The 23,925-nt window shown below is 44.9% G+C and overlaps 1 protein-coding gene across 1 annotated transcript in view; it reads right to left on the bottom strand.

Annotated features, from left to right (window-relative positions):
* Positions 1-592: 592 nt before the first annotated feature.
* Positions 593-23,925, bottom strand: part of LOC119461426 (transmembrane protein 135) — a 41,450-nt gene continuing 18,117 nt past the window's right edge. Inside the window, exons 3-13 of the mRNA XM_037722725.2 lie at positions 16,697-16,789; positions 16,032-16,065; positions 15,866-15,931; positions 14,594-14,640; positions 14,385-14,426; positions 12,774-13,197; positions 11,444-11,608; positions 6,130-6,270; positions 4,888-4,986; positions 3,423-3,490; positions 593-1,103 (exon numbers count right to left, since the gene is read on the bottom strand). Coding sequence (XP_037578653.1) covers positions 965-1,103; positions 3,423-3,490; positions 4,888-4,986; positions 6,130-6,270; positions 11,444-11,608; positions 12,774-13,197; positions 14,385-14,426; positions 14,594-14,640; positions 15,866-15,931; positions 16,032-16,065; positions 16,697-16,789 — 1,318 coding nt within the window. The 3' untranslated portion in view covers positions 593-964. The remainder of the gene's footprint in view (positions 1,104-3,422; positions 3,491-4,887; positions 4,987-6,129; positions 6,271-11,443; positions 11,609-12,773; positions 13,198-14,384; positions 14,427-14,593; positions 14,641-15,865; positions 15,932-16,031; positions 16,066-16,696; positions 16,790-23,925) is intronic.

Raw genomic sequence — 23,925 nt, forward strand, 5'->3', positions numbered from 1 at the left:
CGCTGGGGACTTTTTCTGGGGTGGGCAGACGCGAGGAAAGAATTCCCGTGGGAGGGCCTCAAGTCCCGAGATATATTTTGCTTTTTTAAAAAAAGAGCAGGAAACCTAGAGACTTTTGGGCGGGCCAAACCACAGTGTCGTCTGCTCCGAAACGATCATGTGCGTGCCGTGCTGAATTGTCAAAGCTCCCGCGCGCTCTGTCCTCCTATGGGGCCGCTAGGGCGTCGTCGCCGTCACATTGTACCGGCTGTATCACTCGTGCGATACAAACAGCACAAACTAGTGAACGGCCGCAGAAATGAAACTACCTCGGGCTGACTGCCATGACGCACCCACACGAGAACGAAACCACGCATTTTCAACTCGGACATTCGTCAGTGTTGCTGCATACTGCTGTACGGTTCAACTTCCCGATATAACAAAAATAAAAATCAAATACAAAGTTTCTACCGTAAAGAATATGCCAAAATTTTATCAGCTTGCTGTGGGACGCGTATATGGTTTCACGTGCTACGCAGAAATCAAACACGAACATTTTGTGTCCCGGACCCTTTGAATCCCTCGGAAGCCAACATTACACACGAGCCCGTGGTACCAATGTAAAAAATTTTATTGAACATACTTTCTATACAAGTGATTATGTAGAACACGATGTGGGATGAGCGACAAAACGAACGTGAAGTTATCACAGGAACTCTTAACCAAGGCGGCTCGTACGTCCGCCTGGAAATCGCGCCTCTCCGAGTGTTGTACGGAATCTCGGTTGCAGCATTCTGTTGACGATAATAGAGGCTATCGGAGCACAACACAACTGCGAGCGCTGACAGAGCAGGAGGAATAGCCCCTGTAATTTGATTTTAGCCTTTCGTTTCCTTGTTTTCGTTTTCTCCGAACACTCAACGAGAGCATAAACGTCGAGCCAGAGAAGGGGGACCAGGCGGGCGTGAAGCCGCGCAAAGCGCCTTCACAACCAGATGAGGACGTGCTGCAGGTACTGCCTGGTGATGTGTCTGCGGTCCAGGTTGAGCGGGGAATAATGTGGGAAGGCCTGCGAAGAGTGCAGGCCCAGCATATCCAGGGGAAACCGGTTGATCTGGGACATCCTGCATCGAGAGGCAAAGCGTTTCGCAGACGAATTTCGTTTCTATGAGAAAGTTGAAAATTGCAGAAAACATTCCGGCAGAACCCATCTCACGATGAATGTGGACGTTAATGTGATCAGCATTTGAAGCGATGTGAAGTGACACACCGTATTGCCAACACCGAAACCCGCATGCATCCGGGCTTCCCCATCGTGATTACCACTGCACTCGATCGCTTCGCCATCTAACGGCGGCGCTGCGAAGTCCGCGCGTGGCGTGGGTTCGATTCCGCCGAGCACCGAAGAAAAGTTTCGAGGATCATTTTTCTCACAGAAGAGCGACACATACGACACACCCAGCTACTCATGTTGGCATCAAATAGTTTCATTGACGGGTACGCACATAACCGCGGCACATCCCCAGTGCACAAATTGGGCATCAAGTGGATTCATTGCTGGTTGTGGTGGCGGTGTTACAGACGGTTTTAGCCTGGCAGACGAGGCCCGCGGTTATTGCTACTCCCGTATAGCGCCTCGTTCTAGATATACAGTTTGTCACCACTTGTGTGAAAGTCCACTGCCCCTAAGAAACGCAAGTAGGCGTATAGTACCGCTATCTTGTGATCTGGTGATCTTCTGAAAACACCAGACATTGTGCGCAATCGCGCGGGACACCTTGTTCTCATGGCGTCAAGGAGAACGCTTCGCTCCGCAGTGAGACGCCGGCAAGACCATATGAATTGCTCAGCTTGAACAGCGGCGGATAGCCAGTGACAAATGTTGGTCTGACGGTGGGGTTGGTTTCGAATCCCGATCGCTCAGCACAGCACATCCGAAGTGCTACCCATTAGACTATGAACCAGTGACCCAAGCTGGCGGGAGAACAGATTTCGACATATACATTAGATTCAAAACGTTTCAAAAACTACGTAGCAAACAGCAAGGACAAACCCTGACACAGCTTGGCACTTATTATAGCGGCGATCGTACTGAACGCCATTTCCGACTCAACCGGTGACTCCACGGAGCGCATTTTCGACGCAATCTGGGCGCCGGCACGCCCATTTTACACAGCGCAGTGACCGCGCTGTAAGCGCGGTGAAAATGTGCTCCATGAGGCCTCCCATTAAAAAAGAAGATAACTCTGATGATTTTTTTTTTTTCATCCGACGTCAGAAATGGTTCTTTCAGATTAATATGCGCCTCTTGTCATACGTAACAGAGTTCAATTTGTACGAAAACGGAGACATAATTTTTAAAATCGGCGAGAAGCACCACGCCGCCGAAAGAGCGGCTCTTCATGACGTCGGTGATGCTAAAGGAAGCACGTATACAGGGAACAGGAGCGCTAGTCGCGACAGCTCGAGATGAAGTGCTCAACTACAGCGAATTCTAAACGCTCCTATTGCTTCGCGCATCTTTGCTTAAACGTATCATGGTACTATAGCATAGCAGCTCTGCACTGCGCACATTGTTTAATGGCAGCATGTCGTATTATGCTGGCAACGGCGATGCTGCCATCATGCTCACGTCCCGAACGGCATGCCCTCCAAGGCATGTATCATGAGTGCGCACGCTAATCTTTAATAAAAACAAATGATTTGCACGCGATTATAACGTGCCCAAGATGATGAACACTACAAATATTCGTTTATATCTCTACATTGAGTCGCGGAACTTTGGTAAACGCACGATAGACACGTTTGTGTCGGGTTTAAAGCGAAGGCAGATGACGTCGACCACTCTAAAAACACACAAAAGGATATGCTTCGAAGCTCGTTTAGCTTATGCTACGCAGAAATCGTGCACAGCTCTGTGCAGGAAGAGGCTGCGTGCAAGCTCGTACTTTCCTTTCTCAATTTATCTCGCGCGCGAACTGCAGCAGCGATGGCATCATTGCAATGCCAGGTCTATAAAATTCCTGTTTCTTTAGCAGTTTTTTTTTCTTTAAAAATGTCCATTAAACGCTGCCCCCCAGGTAGACCTTTTCTTTATTTACTTATTCTCACAACTGTGACAATTAAGTATATGCAAGCTCGCTCAGCCGCTGCCGCAACCTGTGGTGTCACAGAAAACTGATCTTAAAAAGTATTGATCAGTGAAAAGGAAGTGAAAGGAAGTGAAAAAAAAAGAAAAGAAGTGATCTTAACAAGATACTTCGTCGTACATTTTAAGATCATGTTAAAATTACTTCTCGGTAAAAATGACGTCGCACGTTGCAAAAGTTGCAACGCGAAGAGGCAGTGCGTCATGTGTCGAGGTTTTCGGTGAAAACAGACAGACCGTTCTAAATGCATTCCTCTTACTACTAGGTTGCCGGCTTCTCATCGTATATACGTACAGCCTTCCCGATATGTCGTCCAGGAACTTGCGGTACTGCGGCCTCAAGTTGTGGGGCTCCAAGATCGCCTGCGTTGCAAGAGTCGCATCTTCACAGATATGCTTACAGACCGCCTGGTCGTCCGTGTGTGCATTTACACGCCCGACGTATACAGTCGAAACTCGATTTAACGAGACCATGCTCGAATTATTTCGTTAAATCGAGACGTTCGTAAAATCGAGGAAGGGATTTTTCGGTCCCTCGAAAAATCCGCAGGCTGCCGATATGCAAAGACGCGGACGCAAATATACCGTGACTGGGGAACCTAGATGTTTTAACGCAACAGCGCTCGAGCGCACACTCGAAGAAAAACCCGTCTGTGTCAAAAATAGAAAGAAATGAGCTATTTTTTTTTACTCCTTTCTTTCAGGGAAAACTTCTTTAAATCGGGTTTGGTAGCCATTAGTTTGGGTAATTTGGGTTGATGACAACACTGAACCCTATGGGTACGTGCCGGGGAATGAAAATTTCTTCGTCAGATCGGAAACTTCGTAAAATCGGGTTTCGTAAGATCAAGCTTTAACTGTAATGTACTTCGTGCTACTTCGCACCGTCAGTACAACTTGATCGTCTCGATCGGTAACCCGATTCACAATTGAGAACACTGCGAGCTGGCTTTTCGTTTCTACAAGTTGATTATGATCTAGCTATCTAATATCGTTTATTGATGGCAACTTACGAACAATAAACCTACAGGATTTAATGTCAAACTTAATTCACTTCTAAAGGCTTACACTAATTAAACGGATACGACTGCGGCGCACATAACGATTAAGCAATGGAATTCAAAAGCAGAGAATCGGATTATTTACATTCTATATATATGCTAAAATATTCATGATTCGCGCCTTTCAAATCATGTCTGTCGGCGCCCTTTTCCTTTACAATGAACTATATTTTCTTCGGCTTTTTTTTTTTTTTTCATTTGCAATGTGTAGCATAACCCGTTGATTGCATGGATCACAGTATTTTCATATCTTGCGCTATCTAAGTACACAATTCCCGTTGAAGGTACTGGTTAAATCGCTTATTATGGCCCACTCTTCTGCACAATATACTGCTTGTAATCGTTTTATATTAAGACTATAATAAATTGATTCCCGATTCCTGACAAAACACACACGCACGCACGCAAACACACACACACACGCACACGCACACGCACGCACACGCACACGCACACACACACACACACACACACACACACACACACACACACACACACACACACACACACACACACACAGAAACACACAAACGCGCGCGAAAGTGTTTCGAGACGTCAGTTAGACGTCGACTTGGAATGTGGTGCAATAAGTTTGTTCACTGCGAGGCGTTCGCGAATACGGACGAACAGAGTGTTTGAAAAACTGTTGAGGCTGTCACGTGCACTGCTGTAGGAGATTAGTGCACGAGGCCCACTCACGACGTAGAGCATGATGCTTGTGCACACGGCGTAGAGCCACACGGCAGCGCCTTCGAACTTGGGAACAAGCTGCTGCTCCGCGCTCTTCAGGTAGACGAGCTGCGGGAAGTAGAAATGCGTCCAGTGTGAAGGTGATCGCCATGGTGTGTCGGTGACGTTTATAGCGCACCAGAAAATGCGGCACCTGTTCGGTCGGCTGGAATCCCGAGTCCGAGAATCGATTAGCTATAGTACGAATGATCGTCAACACGACATCACGTACATTTTAGAAACCAAAACGTTTCGTTGAAACAGGTTGCACAACCGTGAGCAAAAGTATACGGACTGCAGACCTCAATTTCAAGTTACATTCATAGGCGGTGAAGAAAATCGGCTCTATTGCGGAATTTACTGTCCGTGTATTTTTGTTCATTTTTTTTTTATTTTCGGAGGGCTACAACTGTTTACCGTACGTATTACTCTGCTTAATGTAAAGTTGCTACAGCAAAAGCCCACTTAGACGCTATTTTCAAGGGGCCTCAAACGTAGTACCATGGCTTACTCTATACGTAAAGAAAAAAAAAAAAGAACCTGTAAAGTACGTATGCTTTGCCTTGCTGAGAACATTGCGAGGTATTATTTTCTACTCTGCATGTCAGTATAAAACACAATTAACATTGCATGGATATGCAAGTGCACTCATGCTGAAGTTCTTGCACAACCGTTGGCCTGTAGTAGTCGCACGGCACTTTTTCGTATTTTTTCACGGGCTTTCTTTCGGGCTTGGAAAAAAAAAAAAAAAAACCTATGTAACACGTATTGAGGACCAGAAAGCTGGATCGGGAATTTTTCAAGATTGTCTACAATTTTCGCGTTAACACTATTGCTCTGAGTATAATACTTGACCATTTGTATAATTAACAATAATTATGTAATGAGGTGAAATAAACAAAGTTGTCTGACTTGCTCCAGGCAACGGCAAACAACATTGCCTTCTGTCAAGCTACGTGGTACTTGCATGCTTTTTAAATTTTGGCACAAGTTACGTGTGACACATGATATATATGGTCAAACCTCACTATAACGAACCTCGATTTAACGAAATTCGCAATGTAGCGAACCATTTTTATTTTCCCGATCTTAGTTTCATCGAAGTAGCGAAACCTCGAATTAACGAAATTAGCGAAATAACGAAGTTTTTTGCTGCAAGTGCAACAGTTACATCGAGGTTCGACTGCATATATGGCACACAGTGGCACCGACCTCGATGAGCTTCCAGAGCAGGTAGAGGGAGACGTACGAGCTGGGGCACACGGCGCACGCAAGCCCGCCCGCGGTGCCGGCCACCAGGCCGTGCCAGTCCCGTTGGCCGCCGCTGAACCAACGAAGCACGCAACTGCTTAGCTGTAATAGAGGAGACAGAATTAAGGTACACATGAAGGTCGCCATATACAGGATGTTTCAGCGACCACTTTCAAAATTAAAAAAAAAATTGTCTATGCCAGATAGTACAATTTTAGTCCACGAGCTGGTCTACTCGAAGAGGCGGACATTACTTGCACAAGAAACTGAAATGCATAATCGACTAATTTACTAAAATTCACTGATTATGTTTTTAACTAATTACCTTACGGCACCATACTGCAATTTACAAATTCTCTAGCGGGTGAGACTGGAAGGCACATCCACTTGAAAAGAACTGTGTGGATAACACCATTTACGGAGATATATGCGCTGTCAAGCTTGCGGTAGAAATGCACTGTCGTTCCCCTTACTTAACAAAAGTGTCGATTGATGCATTGAAGCACAAAAGTAACTGGAACGCCAATGCATTTCTCCGCAAAGTTCGGGAATTAATATCTCGAAACTGGTGTCATCCCGAAAATTCGTTCCGAATGGATCCGCATGGCCGTCCGGAAGGGGAGGGGGCGGCTGCACTCCTCTGGAAATTTGGACAATATTTTTTTCGCTCGAGCTAAAAAGTTGATTAGCACACTCAGGTTCCTCATATCCGTAGAAGCGCCATTCAGGATTGCGAGCAAACTTTGCACTCCGCACACTATGACGTAATCTTGCTGGTGATGGCACGGCAGCGAAAGAATGACAGGCTAAAGATAGCGCTTGAGGTTTTCTATCTTGAACTTCGAGATCTACGCAGTGTTATCGCGAGAAGTACCGCTTTCTTATAAATTGCCGGCTACATTTAGGAAAAAGTCTAGACCACCACACTTAGTAAGAAAAGTGTGACACCTTCCCGCGGCGTCACATTTGCTTGTAGACACTCCTTGCCGAAATGACGAAATTTCGACCACCCCGCCACCCAAACCAAGCCTGAGTCCGCCCCTCAAAAAGCTTGTACGCTTTAGTGCACTGAAAGCCGAGTCCAGTAGTGTCATTATGCGATCTATTTCAACGAATTAAGATAGGACCACGTAATTATTTTAGTCCCAGATGAATGCAACCGCAACTAAATTTTGTGTATGGCTACCTATCAAAATAGACCTGAAGTGAAGGCGCCAAAACGACGACGGACGAAGAGAGAGCACACACGCACACAGGGCGTGTGTGTGTGTGCTCTCTCTTCAGATCAGACTTAACCAACACGCCCAACTTTTCATCCTAATATCAAAATAGAATAGTCAATTAAATAAGCTTTTTTTATTAATGGAAGAGTGCAATTCGTAGGACTCTATGCTTTGCTTCATTTTCTGGTTATGAAAACGATTGTCAAGCGCTCCGGACGAACTTATACAATGTAAACACCCAGAGAGCCACACTGCCATGAAAACGGATGCAGTGCGTCTGCGGTATGATTTGCCGGAGAAAAGGGAAGGAGGCAAGGTTTTTTTTTTTTCTCATATATAAAATGTGTTCGAGAAAAACACCAAGAATGGAGGCTCGCGCGCTTTTTCCGTACTGGAATGAAAACAAGTATAAAGGAACGCCGCATCTATAGGCTTCGGAGAGATCGAACGCGTAAAAGCATATGAAATCCATGGACTTCCATTCTGTGCACGACCACATCACTGAGCTGCAACGTATTTTTCGCGGCCCCCGGACAAACGCTGTAGAGGGGTTCTCTGACATCATGAATGCAGCAAGGGAGGCAGCCAATCACTTCAATGTGCTGATGTATGTACCAAGACAAGTCTCTCGTCAGGCCCACCGAGACAACTACGGGATTCGGTCGCCGGAGGAATACTACCGTGTGGCAATATATATGTGTCGTACTTGGACTCTCTCACTGCTTCTTTAGCTCGCCGCTTTTCTGAAAGCAGTGAGAGGAGCTTCAAACTTCTCCAGATGCATCCATAAAACACGAAGCACTTGAGCCGTGTTGAGTTCGCTGCCCTCGCCGAATATCTCCAATGCTTTTACGGCATCGACAACTTCAAGGAAGAGGCCGTTCTCTTGGTACGCGATGTGGTGCAACAAAACTGGGGACCCATCAGAAATAACTTACTGCGAGCTTCTATATCAGGCCAATACATTCTTCCCCGGTGTTGCAAAAGCCATTAAGGTGGCTCTGGCTTTGCCAGTTACTACCTGTACGGTCGAACGCTCCTTCAGTACAGTGAGGAGAGTGAAAACCTGGCTACGCTCAACGATGAGAAACGACAGGCTAGACGGCCTTTGTATGATGAGTGTGCGCCGAGAGCGTGTAATTAAGCACATAAATGACTTTATCAACCGCGTCATCACGCAATTCGCCCAGATAAATCCGAGGCGTCTGCAGTTGCTGTTCAAGGAGGACTGACTGAGTGACTGTAGTTGCGTGTTCGTGAACATATTGTGCTGTGTGCTGGTGATCAATTCTGGTGAGTCGAGAACCCGCATGCAGCAAGACTGAGCACTCTTCTCCACGAAGTGATGGTATCTTTTTGCATGTTTAAAATTAATTTTAATTGTTTGTTCGTTAATAAACTCCAATGTATCTATCCAATTAAGCCACGCATTAATTTGCTGTTTGTAATTTTGCTTTCATGTGTGTATTTTACTTATTTATTTATAAATAAATAAATTTACGCCGCAAATAGTGCCTTTTTGCAGCGAACATATCGCTGCCCCCCCCCCCCCCCCTGCAAAAAATTCTGTGGACGCCCTTGTGGATCCGCCTTGCGAACTCCCCGGCTAGAATGTGTAAATTGCGCAATATGTGCCATAATGTAATTAGTTACACACGTAATTAGTGAATTTTTGTTAATTAGTCGATTGTGCATTTCTTTTCTTTTTTTGCAAGTAATGTCCGCCTCTTCGAGTAGACCAGCTCATGGACTAGAACTGCGCTTTCTGACACGGACAATTTAAAAGGAAATGTTGAAAGTGTATATATGGACACATTCGAGGAGTGACAATGAGCTGAACCTCGCGCGAGCGACAGCAGGGAAGATACAGCCGCTAGAAAGCTAAGAAACCGTGACTGTGCACGGATAATGACAAGATCATTCCGCTCGCTCTTTTGTATGGCTGCGACGCTGCCAGTGTAGGAGCGTAGCAGCACCGCAGCAGCATCGAACGTACGTTTATATCGACACCTTTTTTTTTTTTCTTATAACTTCTGCGGAGAGGCCTACCTCGTGTTTTTATTATTTTTCAACTATTTGATCAACTTTTATGCGGCCTCAGCATCACAGGAAGCGCGGCCATATTTGGCCTACATTCGACCACGTTGGCCCTACATTCGGCATACATTGTCTCCGTCTTAAGTGCTACTTGCGTGCAGTGTCCGGACCGCTGTTTTTTTTTTTTTTTTTTTTTTTCATTCCATCCTCACAGCATTGCGGCCGCCACGGTCGAGAGAGCACTGGCGAACAGTAATACCGTACGTCTGCACTTGTAGAAGTTGGGGCGGGGGGGGGGGGGGGGGGGGGGAGAGAGAAACAGAAAATAAAACAGGTATAGGATGCGCGGTTTGTCTCGCGCCGTTGCACGCTCCACTAAAAGAGAGGGAAAAAAAGAAAAAAAAAGAAACTTAAAAGAAAAGGAAGAAGTGCCCTAGGCAGCGAATTGTTCTCGGACGTACGACGTACGGCCAGGAAAAGGCAGACCCACCACGGAATGCGTGAGGAACGTCCTTGAGTGCCTAATGAGCCGTGTGCGCGTGCGCACCACGAGACCGTTTCCCCGTGCGTAATCTGCTCAGCACGCGCGCGAGGTAACATCCTTCGTCAAAAGAAACTAATCCATTGCCCGCATGACCGCAGCCGATTCCGAGACGTCTAGCATGGTCTCCTCCGTTGGCACACGCATTTCTCGAAAGCTATATGGAAAGAGAAGCGCGAACCCTCTTACTTGCCTTGAATATATATTAAGCTATTTTTCTAGCGGGAGGGGAAGAAAATCTTAGGAATAAATGTTCTTCTTGCAGTCTGTTGTTAGTTGCATGTGTTCTTACTAGCAGCAAGCAGTAATGCTGCTACTTGGGCGAGTAGGTGAAAATTTTTGTTTTATCTCTGTGCGTAAGGTGCATGTCGTTGCATAAATAAAGCAGTTGTGAGTTCGCGCTATATCTTTTCTGTTTTCTCGTCACTTCTAACCTGTCCCTTTTTACGCATTTAGGCAGCGCGTCTAGCCATGGAGAAGTACAGTGGCTTTTTTGAGTCATCACCGTTCTTTTGGCAAATACACATCTATCTGTGCCACAACCTATCCCGTAAAGTGCACACATGAATAATCATGTAGAAGTTCATATTTAAACTACAAATCTGAACGCAGTGACTCCATCGTTATATTGAGTTATATAAAATACAACTGTACAGCGGCCCGGTCAGCAAAGTGCCTAAGTATTGTGCGAAATCAAAGTGAAACGATGTGCGATTCATGCAGAAATAACGGTCCACAGAAACCTCGAGATTCCTGCTGCTTGGCGACGCCAAATCGTAAGGTCCAGCAGTCAAGTCAGGTCGAGATAGCCACAGCCGCGCATTGTTTTTTTTTTTTTTTTTCGTCAAGGATGTGCCACAGGAAGAAAAATTAGCGTGCCTCTTGCGCTCGCATACTGTGCGCTTGTGAGTAAGTTGGGATGTCGGACACAGCAAAAAATAGACCTATCTTACTGCGTTCACACCGCATACGCACCGGCCCTCCAAGTGCTATGATGACAGAATTCCTGGCAGCTTTGTCGCTGTACTTTAGTTCAAGGCAGCGTTGACGGGGATGACGAGGGAATGACATTTTGTTTTTCTAAAGAGAATTACCGAGCGAGGTGGGAGTGCACCTCCTCAGACATGAAAATATTTTCATCCTCAGTTTCCTGCCTTCTCGCCTTAAGGAGTAAGCCGGTTTGTCACGGTGAAAAAACATTACCATGGTTGCCGTTCAGCTCGCTAAGGAATACAATAAGCAACATCCTTTAATGTGGCAGTGCATGCGTATAGTGAAACTGATCGTCGTGAAATCGGTCCATTCCAATTCGCTGACGACGCGTACTCGACACAACGTCGTGCACATATCGCTTGTTTGGAGTTGTGATTCGAGAAACCCCAAAAAATAAAGGTTCCTTCCTCCAATGCGCGGCTGGTGCCTATCGCATTAAGGAAACAACATTGACCTTGACCGCCGCCAAGCATCTACTCACGCTGTAAAATCCCGTCAGTCCGCCCAGAAAGCACCCCGTGCGGAGTGCCATTGGGCCTAGAAGCAGTCCGGAGAGAAGCTGCCGTATTCGTATCTTGCGGTATCCTTTAAGCACGCTGAAGCCGACGCCGGCTGCCCATCCAACAGAGCCGAACTTTAGAGCTACCTGCAGGAAACAATTGCATCGCACGTCGAGAATGGAATGCTTTAAGCAAATACGCTTTGCATTCAGCAAATTCAGCAAGGTATAGAGGTAGTATCACGCGAAGAAAAGATTCCCATCTGCCTAATTGTTAAGATAGCAGAATGCTACAAAATTCAATGAACACTGTCCTCACTGCCAACGTCCTGCCATTCACTGCAGTAGTTCATGCGTTAGACAGTTCTTTCTACTGTACATGACGTCACAGATTTCATCACCAACTGTACTTTAATGCAAAGTGAATGAGAAAACACCAGCGTATTAAAATTTCGCTGTGCTGTCGGTTTTAATTTCATTGTTCGCTTGGTCTGGTTTTCGTTGCTCACTTGGTCGGCAAAAAAACTAATTCGAAGCTGCGCGTTACACGACATCCCTCACGTGTCCAGTGCGGCCAAGACCGTATTGGTCAGAACCCTTATCACGCCTTCCCTCCATCATGCACACGCTCACAGTCCTGTTCTTCTGTTAATAGATGGCTACATGTCAGTAAGAGCGCACAGTACAATTATCATACTTCAGCAATAGCATGCTTTAATAACAAAAGTTTATTAAAATTGGATACTTCAGCGCGAGACAGCGGGACGAGACCACAAGAACGCAATGTTCGGCGTTAGCATCGCCCGGTCTTGTCTATGTCCTCGCGCTGCCTCTACTTATTCACGTAAATACGTACGTATCAACAGGCTCAGTTTACGACCCTTCGACAACTTTTGATAAAGATGCTTACCTTATATAGCCGCCGACCAAATAAAAAGTACAAAAATGTAGTTTTGGAACTCGTAAGATTCCTTGTTCACAATTCCGTGCAGACATGGCTTTCTAGGCGGCATCTGAATACCTGATTGAAGAAATGTTTAATTTTTCAACGGTGCCTTCTTGTCTTAATACAAGGAAGAGAAAGAAAATGTATTGGAAGGGGATGGCGCAATGTGAGGAGCAGGGCCTACAACCGCGAGTCTCGAATTCAAGTTCCTTTTTTTTTTGCCCCTAATAACATCCGCCTCATGCAAGTCGATGGCGTGCCAGATCTTCTGCACGTGCGTCGCGAGTGCGTTCGTCACGTGATCATACGTCACACGGTGGTGCTGTCTATAGACGAGCGTTCACGCTAAACCAGCGAGACACTCACCTTGAAAAAATTGGCGAGGCAGCTGTACTGGTGCCTGCAGGTGCAGTGGCGTTCCTTCAGTAGCCCGAACACGCTGCTTAGCACACGTAGAGCGCTTCCGTGGTCACACGCACATTGATCGACGAGCCCTCCGTTGGTGACTCCGTGCAAGGGCAACCAAGATTTTGCACGTGGTGAGTGGTGCTTGTCCGTGCCGTTGACCGCGACGAGCGGGCCCCTGACCTTTCCTCCCACTTTGTTCGCGTACGCGTGTCCGTTGCCGTTGCACGTGATTAAGGGAGGTGTCTCTGTGATGGGCGTCACGTCGCACAAACGGACCAACTTGTCGACGTCGCCGGGCGCCTTGAGGAGTTCGGCTTCCTTGAGAGCCAGCTTCGCCTCAAGCTGGGCGTAGCCAACTAGCTCCTCTTTTCCGATCAGGTGCCTGCCGAGCACAGGAAAAGAAAGGACGGTTTGATTTGGCCCGTTACAATGGCGCGGGCGGCGATGTCCCTGTGTGGCACTAAGCCCCGTATTCAGAAATGCATCTTGAAGCCCACGCTTGACTCGATTTAAAGGACGCCTGTCGTGAACGCGCCGGAGGAAACGTAATGGGCGTCCTGGGCACGTTCACGCCAGACGTCACTCAGATCATAAGTCAAGCATAGGCTTCATCTTAAGATGCATTTCTGGATACCGGGGTAAGTCTGCAAGCTTTGATTTTGCGCCGCGACAGCCTTGTTCCGAAATGTTCAGAATTAAGAAACGTCTGCGTGCAAACCATAATTGGGGTGTAATCTTTACTCCCCTTTACGGCATCTCCCACAACTTATAGCACAAACGCAAACACAGAGGTTTTTTTTTTTTTTCTTTTTTTTTTTTTCCAGTGCGCGAACTGCAAAACGAAAGAACTCCCAGAAGCCGGCTTTACCGCAAAAAAGCTCTTGTTGTGGAGAAGCCAGCTTCGACGACTGGTATTTAGGGCAGTCACGCAAGCGCACGCGCGCTTGCGTAACTAGTCGGAAATATCATTTAAACAGCTCTAAGGCTGAACGTACACCATTCAGTGTTACCATTTTACCGCGTTTTAGCACGAACGAAGCAGGGTAGAAAGCGGAGCTGGTGGAGACATTTTGTGGCGCTGTGTTCAACCGGAACGCATCGAAACGTTCCACTGATTCACGTGACGCGTGTTGCGCAGGCAAGCATAGCATCAGGAAGCATCTATCGATGCGGAAACATCTGCGCGCGCTATCAGATGCACCAGCGTACGCAATCTGCTTGAACACACTGCAGAGTTGCAAGATGTCGCGACAAGCGTTGCTGCTCGTAGATCAGTCCTGGTGCTCCGGCGCAACATTGCCACTAATACGTATGCGTTCTGGATAAACTATCTGCATACAGTCTTTAGAAGAGCAAAGACCGGCTGAGAGACAGACGGTGTGCTCCATGCTTCACTGTCTTTGCACGTTTGGATACTAGCTTGGCTGTTGCACAGGTAAGGACTTTTTTTTTTCGAGAAGCTTGTCTTGCGATATAGTTGTTTATATATATAAACATTTATACGGTTATGTTGTTTAACATATTTATTTAAATAAAACATTGCGAAATGAATGTTCACAGGTCTCTTACCTCAAAACAAGTGGCACGATATCATTGAAGTGCCCATTTTTCCTGCAATGAGAACAAACACACTGCTACTCAACCGTGCAACAACGATATTCAATACGCTGATTGTTGTTTCAATTGTTTGGCTTCGCCTTCTCCTATAAAACCAGCAAATAATCGAGGCTTATAAATGCAATTTAATCCCACTTGCATGCAATGAAATTCATGCTTACCTTGCATAATAAATATATCCTCCAAGGCTGAGTGCGAACATCGCCACCTATGCAGGAAACAAATGTTATGCGGAATAAGAAACACAGATCATTTTCAATCAGACAACGATGATACTGAGGCATCCGATGTAAGCAGCCCTGGCATCAAATTTGAAATATTGAAGGACAGGTTTTCTTATTAAGCTGAGTACATACTTTTTTTTTCATCCTCTCAAACACGAGAAATACAGCGTATATTGTTCGGCAATGTTGATTTCTCTGCAACTGACTGCAGAATGAAAATCTCAGCAGGTGAATTGTCTTCTTGCAATGGCGAACTTGGGCGACGTCCTGTTGAATTTAGCGATTGCACAATAATTGAACTCCATACTAATATGGCTAATGTCAAAACATCTTCCGAGGAAGAAGTTAGATAGTTGTTACTAAATTATTTACAGTTAGATTGTATAGTTAGTTCAGTGTTTTAGGGTGCAGCAGCCGAGCTTGGCTGTAGTGCGCCACGATCTAATTACATTAATTACAGTAACTTGCATTACATCACATGTTAACAGTTTTAAATGCCCTTATAGAAAGTTTGACAGTTTAACAGAATTCTACGAGTAAGATTTAAGAGAGTCATGGAGTGTAGTAAAACGTGATGCTTATAAAATTTGCAAACGAACTTCTTCCTTTGTTCTTAATACTGGCGATAGCTAGGACATTAAAATACGCACGAAACTTAAACCGAAGCAACACGCTGTGCAAGCAGGCTATTTTCTCTGAAATAGGTAAGAAAATTGCGGTGGCCCCAAATGCTAAAATACTGCCTGTTCTAAACAATGTAGCACTGACAGTGCTTGACGTTACTTCGTGTAGTTAGGTCTGAATTGCACACGTTTTACCACATGTTGTGCTCTTGTTACCGAAAATGTTTTCTTTATTTTGTTGCATCTATTGGCTTTTGTACATGAACTTTTTCCTTTGCGTGTCTCCACGCAACTAGCAAGTATATTGACTGTGCACGATTGCGGAATGTATTTTGCCAGTGTTTTGTAAGCAGGACAAACGTGTGCCCCCATTGATGTTGTGCTGTGCTGATGAACAGTACAGGGCTAGGAAGTCTTGTCAAGTCGATTGATTGATTGAGTGATCGATTGACCAGTCGATTGACTGGCCAACTGAATGTTTGGTTGATCGATTGATTGGTTTATCGATTGATTGATTTCGCGATTGACTGATTGATTGATTGATTATCGTTAACCTGTCGGCAGTATTGCAGAACAACAGTTTCACCTCGAAGTTGGGTACGTCTCTGACGACTCCTCTGCTGCGTAGCATACGGTAAACAATTTCAGAAGCCTGAAAGAAGAAAGAAGAAATATTGAACGGCATTGGTTAGCTCAAGATGTAAATACACGCGATAATGCGTGGTTGCAGAGGAAGTGCCGCTCGCACTCACCAAATTCAGCATGTACAGCGCCAGAACTGACCTCCTGTGGGAACGAGTGCAAAGAAAGGGAAGATACCCAAGTGAATTAGCAATGTTCGATCATCATGAAGGTAAAATGACAATCTCGCCTTTTGGCTGTTCGCTTACGAAGAAATCACTCAAATAACGTCGATGAGTGTTTCAGATTGTAATCAATACTTCCAAAAGTTAGCCTTTCTTTTGTTTCCCATTTCAGTGATGCCCATTCAAATTATAACGGTGCAGCCTGGTGACGTTGAATCACTATAACTACCCAAACGAGCAACTCTCATTCCTGAACAAGACGAACAATTTTTTTTTTTTTTTTACCGCAAGCAGAGGGGTATTCTTCTCGCTTTGCTTCTTCGAAAAACCACTTCGAAAAGTGACACAGTATCATCAAAGTTGCGGTTTCACATATTTATATTTTTGTGACATACGAACTATCTACAGCCCAGCAACAAATTTAACATACCACAGTTTGAGATACAATCAGTCTAGGGCACGCATGAACGTATTTTCAGTTTCTGCTGCGTTTACACACAGATTTTTGTTTCACCTACCCTTCTCTGGAATGCATAGAATCTTGGGGGCACAATAAAACTTAAAACGAATAAATAAAACGTACTTTCTTAGTAGCGGAGGAATGTTTTTACCTCGCGGGTCGCTCGATTGTGATGGCACAGGCCGAAGAAATAAATCCGCACAGCAGCGTGGACTGCATCAGATGCAGCCGGCCAGTTGACTGCCTGTAAGAAATGAAGAAAAACAACAAAAGCGCCCTTTCAGCGGCTGCTGACCGGTGTTGGAACGTGTAACGCAATTTGGGGCAAAAAAACAAAACAACAAAGTGCACGGACGTCCTGAAGCAAACAGAAAGCGTAAATAAAAAAATCAGCAAGACGTGCGGCTTAGCAGAACTGCAGTCCAAATTCTTGAGAAGGCATAGAGAAGGCTCTAGGGGCTCCGGAAGTGTATATTTGATAAAAAGAAGTGGTGTGGGGGGAGCTCCGAAGCATGGCCTTATTTCGTGATCGCATACTTTCTTAGTTATTGTGAAACCCAGCCTTAAATTGCTATACTAGATAGGGGTCAGCTTTCGGAGCTATCTATGATAGCGCGTATAATATACGTGCTGAGTAAAGGAAAATGCCGTTTTCGCTTTCTGGTTGAATGACCAGTCGTCAGTGATGCAACAACGTGATGTGATGCAAAAGTGATTGTAGCAGAAAGCGCAAGCGGAAAGTTAGTGCTGGTGATAATTTACACACGGCCTTCTTTTGGCTTGAAAGCGGTAAGCGAATACACCACGCGGTCGCGTATGCGTCATCTGATGAAGTGATGCTCGATTGCGCGTACATTTTTTTTAAATCAGAACTTTAGTTTGGGCTAAATTGTTCAGTGCTTTAATATAGCCGTATAAAAAAAAAAGCGAATAAACATGTTGGTTGTTGGCGCCGGTTGTTGGCGCCTGTTACTCCTGCCCTCGTCTTTGTTCCGCGCCGCGGACGCATTCATTGGAGTCCTTGTATTTTCTCTTACAGCAGATTGCACTTACCACCTCAGAGCTGTGTAATCCGTCATGACGGTGGTTATGTGCTAACAATTTGTCGATTATATTGCGTTCAGTGCCACTAAAAATGTGTCTCCGCCGTTTTCACTGCCTCTCGCAACGAATGGTTCTTCTGAACATGCAAGAGAATGATATAGTCCTCGGAGATGCATAAGCAGCGAGAACAGTCACAGCTATACGTACGTGAGGGTCTACGCACTTAGCTACGCTGTTATATTAGATTATCAGTCACCGAGTTACTCGCTCGAATTAAAACAAAAATGGATACAAGTAATTGAAGTCCTGCGCTCAAAGTGCCTTGGTGTTTTGCGCTTCAACGAAATTGCAGTCGGCTAAGCATATTCCGTTACGCTGTACGTGCCCAGTACAAAATTTGCAGTGATACACCACCTTTTCTTTTTTTTTTTTTATTCGCGCACTTACCACAAAATATAGATAACAGCGTACGTCCGAGCCCTGGATTCATATCGCGCGGAGCTAAGCATCGTTTTCTTTAAAGCTCAGTAGCCTGATTTGTAAAAAGACTCATTCATCTGTGATTTACAACAATTTATTTGCTAAGAGGCACCACCCCTACAACACGTGAGCTCGCATTTCCTGTTATTGGTGTTACAGGGCACGCTGATATTGCATATATATAGTACCGCAAGGTACTTTTTCAGGTGTACCAAGCCACACTTTGCTTCGTATCTGCAATATGTTATCATATCCAGTCAACGCAGATAGCACAAGTCAATTCCCCTGCACTCAGAAGGCGTCACATGGCGTCGGAACCGGTGGCGTCATCTCTATTGCGCTCCGCAAGCCTAACTATACTGCAAACCATGGCGTCCAAGATCGTCAGTGCGCGCCGCCCGATCTTGCAGGCTATGTGTAAACGGTTCATGCGTGGGAAAAGGCTTCGTGCAAGCGGCCTCTGGCGCTGCGAGGCAAATAGGAGCGACCTGCTCAGCGAGCTAGCAAATAGGGGCCATTTCCCATCTCTTATCAAATGAGACTCATTTCCGATACGTTTTATAATCTGGGCTCGATGTACATACAAGCTGCTAAGACACTCGGTTCCGATTACTATATAGCCGCATTAATGGCATTCTGGAGCACATGCCAGCGGCTATCGGTCCAGTGACCTAGTCTATTTTGATGCACGCGATTAATGGGCCAGAAGAAACTTCGGCTGCGCTTCAAGCAGCCACAGAGATGAAAAATACTTCCGGAAAATCTCGAAGATACGACGTGTTATCTCATCTGGCGGTTGCTCGCGCCGCGGCAACGCCAGTGGGCACGTGCAGGAAACCCCGTGTTACGTGTCTCGCATAAGTATGTAGCCGTTTCGTCTGATCGTCTGCACGAGCACGTCTGTCCGTGCGCCCGCTTAAAGAGGACTAACTTCAGCGCCAGTTAAGTCTTGCGTAATTGGTGGAAGTTGCTTGTTGCTAATAAAGAGACGAACACGAAGAAAGAGAGAAAGTGAGAGAGCGCCCGTGTCACTCTGACACTGCGGCACATCACCACGCAGTTGCATCGATGTATAATCAGTGCCGAGATGAGCTCCGCGGGGTCGTCTGTCACAATTCGGCGGGCACGTGAGGGCACATTTCAAACGACGTTACAGCGTCGACATGACGCGAAGTGAAATATCGATGCAGCGACAAAACGCGGGAGGTGCGCGCCCGAAGTACGCCCTCATGTGGTCATGTCATACAGAACATCACGGTTTCAGTATGTCATACAGCCTGAAATCAAACGGTCCAGTTCGCAATTATGCGCACGACCAATATGGTTAACTTCGCTATATTCCAGGTAGCGTGCACCAATGCGGTGTTGTATCAGTGTGGTGTGCGAGTATACGCCTTATCTAAAGGCCAGTTGCCAGTTGAATCTAAAGGCATGCTTGCTCATTGTCGACAACGGCCAAGTAGCTTTTACTTTTTTGTGATAAGCTGTACCATGAGATGCTGTCTTATCATGTGATAGCTTTTGGGTATACAATGTATACTTGTGTAGAAATAGTGCTGAAGATGTGTGCGCCAGACTGATGAGCAGTTAAGATGAAATATTTACGGTAAATTGTCTCCTATAATACAAGATACTTGCGCCGGGCCCAGCCACTACCGAAAAAAGAAAAAAAGAAAACGAAACTCCCCGATCCCACGCAAATCATATCAGAATTCAAGCTGTCTCCATTCCTTCTAATTGTCAGCTTTTTTTTTTCTTCTCGTAAGTCCTAATTACCTCCCGTTTTTTGTCGATATTAATTCGTAGTAGAAGAAAGAAAAAAAAAAACATCAACACTACAAAGAAAAAATAAGAACACGGAGTTGACACTTTCGAGCCCCTTCAATTTCATTCTTATTTTCCTTGATTCGGCGACCGCAAGGCTTCTTCCGCAGGTGGCTCTGTAAAGCGCCTAATTTCTTCCCATTCTACCGGAAGAGGCGAGCTATTTAACGGCTGCAATTCTAGGTCACACACGCGGAGGAAACGCTTAGTCCGATGGAAAAACGTGTTCCCGTGTTTGTTTCTTTGTATTCGCGAGAGTTGCGCTTTTTATTATAAAAAAAATTGCAGAAGTGGCTTTATTCTTTATCGTTAGTATATATTTTGTATGCACGCTGCAACCACATCTCGCTGGCCTAATATGAATAGGCATATATTCGTAATGCGGTCGCCTTATTTCGCATTCGCACAGGAAGTCCTGTCATGGCACCGTTGTACTCTTGAAGCGATATTGTCCTCTTTTTTTCTCTTCTTTTTTTCGTTACTTTTCTTTTCCGTATTTTTTTTTAATTTACGACGTGGTTCCAGAATGATTACGTAAGGTGCGTATTTCACTGTGACATCTAGGCACGCACTTTCACCTCTCAAGACCCAAGGTTCGTCAGGGCGACGTAGAATACAAGCAAGCAGAGTGATTGGTGAACAATGTATTATATATGCTGCGAAAATTGAGCTTAATATACAGGGTGTTTCACTTAACTTGGGCCAAACTTTCAAAAATATGCAAATGCCACGTAGCTGGACAGAACCAAGGTAGTGTTTCCCGCCGCATGGAGACGCTCAAATTAATTTTTGCATTCCGCCTAATTCCATAATTATGTTTAATTAATCAACTTCTGAAATATTGTAATTAGATTAAGAGTATCAATGAGAAAATTGTAGAGCAACGTGAAAAACTCCCGATACAGCTTTCTGTTGCTCAATACGTGCTACATAAAAGTGTTTTTCCGAGCGTGAAAGAAGCCCGCGAATACACGCAAAGTGCCTCGAGCGGTACGTCGCGCGTCAATTTTGCGTGTATTCGCGGGATTCTTTTACGCTCGGAAAAACCCGTTTTTTTTTTTTGTTTTTTGTAGCACGTATTGAGCAACAGAAAGCTGTATCGGGAGTTTTTCACGTTGCTCTACAATTTTCTCATTGACACTCTTAATCTAATTATAATATTTGAGAAGTTGATTAATAATTAAGACTAATTATGTCATTAGCCGGAATGAAAAAAAGTAATCCGAGTGTCTCCAAGCAACGACAAACAATATTACCTTGGTTCTGTCCAGCCTGCGCAGCATTTGCATACCTTTAAAGTTTGGCCCAAGTTAAGTGAAACACTAACGTCCCAGCTAACGTTAGCCAAGCTGTTAAAAAGGAAAAAAAAAAGACTTAAAATGCACGGTGCAAGGCATTATTTTAAGACTAACGGTGTTCGATCGACAGAGGTCTGACGACCAACCACCGTCGGTCTTATAATCGCCTTGTACATTGATCTTTTAATATTCTTTTTGAACAGCTTGTCGCCTACAGCACGACAACGGACTTTATTTGCTACGTAGTATTTGTTTCCCACGCTTGCATTTCCTTTTTTCTTTTTTTTTAGTTGATTAACATGTATACACGTATATGTAGTTACACAAGCGACGCTGTCACACATGTCAGAAGCGTACGATCAAAGACAAATGCATAAAACGAACACAGGCGTACCGTGATTGCTTGACGTTACAGTGCGCTTCTTTGTTTGTGCATTGTTCTTTGGGAGTAAAATTTTCGTGCGGTACTTCGAGCATCAAAACAGGCAGATTCAACAAGCGCGTTGCTGCACTAATGCTAGTAGTTAGTACAGAAGTGTGGATCTGTACTCTCTTAGATTTCGCCATATACGGCACCGCATGAATCTTGAAAAATTGTCTTGCGTGCTATACGCTCGGAGAAAATTAAAAAATAACGCGGTGTTAAGAGAACCATGCAGTTCATAAATTTAGAACCACTTTCAGTGGTAGCTTACACCAACGTATACAATGTAGCTATGAAGAGATTTTGGGGAATCTAATGATGCATATTTGAGATACGAAATCCGGTATATGTGTCAAGTTCAAATCGTGCGCCGGTACCCTTGTATCTGTGCCTGGAAGACTTTTTTTTTTTTTCTCGCCGGAATACTGCGAATCAACCAAGCTACAAACCGGGCAAGTAACTGTGTCAATTGAACGATTATATATTGAACGTTATATTGAACGACTCGGACCATAAAATACGATCTTATTATTTTCCTTTTTTCTTTTTTTTTCTTTTGTGTAATTTTAAGGGGAAAAAAAACTCACGCCTCTGTAAAAAGGCTGTTTCAGGCTAATGTGCTCTAATTTCATTGATAGCATGGAAGATCTGATACTAAAGTAATTTTCCCAAGATTGCTTATACCAGACATTTCTAAGTTATCCGAGGTTGAATGAGACAAGACAACGAAAGGTACGCTAGACCACTAAGTGATTAGTGATAAGTGATTCTTATCACTGTGCGAAAAAGAATGCTCAATAAATGAAATGAAAATGAAATGAAATCAAGTGGTTAAATAAACGATTATAACAATATCCCGAACTGTTTAACCGAAAAAGACAGACGATCGATCGATGCTAATGCGCGAATTGAAGCCCGTCGTCCGAGGTATTCTTAATTACCGGTTCCAGAGTTGCAAAATGCTGACGCATCTCATTTCTGTGAAGTAATGAAGGCCGGACCAAAGAGCGCAACAGCTGTGACGCCCCTATAGGAAACACCCAGTCACGTCGACCATGTAAGTCTCCTAAGGGCGATTGTGCTCTACGACATGCCATTTTTGGTTTTCGGGTTGAAATTAGCCCGTTTTCATTACCCTCCCGATTGGCGGCGTCATCTTTTGGCAAGTCTGAAAGCGGTTAGGAACTCTTCAATCTCGTATCCGCATCAATAAATCAATAAATAAATAAATAAATAAATAAATAAAATAAATAAATAAATAAATAAATAAATAAATAAATAAATAAATAAATAAATAAATAAATAAATAAATAAATAAATCGTCCGCCTGTCTCGGTCAAAACGCCAGTCAATTTTTTTTAATGATTACTTGTCTAGCAACTACCTCGAGTCAACTTCATTAAACATATCTGCATCTGTACGTACTATGTAGACATCATCATCGATCATCATCATCATCATCAGCCTATATTTATGTCCACTGCAGGACGAAGGCCTCTCCCTGTGATCTCCATTTACCCGTGTCTTGCGCTAGAGTTACGGCGGAATAGCTTTGCTCTAAGCAAGACAACAACAAGTAGCCTCGTTCCCGCTCCCGCAATGATTCCTCCGCTCTTGCAGGACTGAGATGCCCGTGACGTCACAGCAAAGGCCGCACCGTTGCCTGCGGGATGCAACCGATTTGTAGTCCGGAGTCTAGCGCTTCCTCCATGGTTCACAGCCGCGTTCAGCACAATGGCGTGGTTAAGCAATGTCGAACCACCACTCCTTTGTTTTCGTCCTACGGGGTAAGACGAAGACCTCCTTTGTTATCCCATTAGCAGCTCAGCAGTTCTTCCATTGTTTGAGGCTCGCTCGAGTTACGAAACAAGCTGCGGCGGTTTATTCGCGCGTTTCCCATTTAAAGCACAATTCTGCAGAAGTGCTTCGCAAGGCCATTCCAGCTGGCCTTTTTTTTTCTTTCCCCTGAACGTTATAGCGCGTACACTCGTGAGGAGACGTTTCTAGCCGCTCCGGCTGTCCAAATCTAACGGGGCCGTTATAGTTGTTGATTAAACCGATTAGCGATATTCTGCTTCCCACTGCTCCTAGTTGTCGATTACTCATCGATGGCTCTGCGATCCGCTAGCCTCCTGCTTAGCTGGGATGGCAGAGCAACTGTCCCGGAAAGGCGTTGGTTGCGGGTCCGATTCCCCGGACCAGGACCACTTTTTCTTAGCTGCGAAGCTTTCTTTGTGAGAAAACCACACGGCCTTGCTTGGTAGCTTAGTGCTACAGTTTGGCGAATAAAAAATTTCCTTTTGACGCAGT

The sequence above is a fragment of the Dermacentor silvarum genome, chromosome 8, assembly GCF_013339745.2.
Source record: "Dermacentor silvarum isolate Dsil-2018 chromosome 8, BIME_Dsil_1.4, whole genome shotgun sequence".
In the NCBI taxonomy this organism is placed as follows: Eukaryota; Metazoa; Arthropoda; class Arachnida; order Ixodida; family Ixodidae; genus Dermacentor; species Dermacentor silvarum.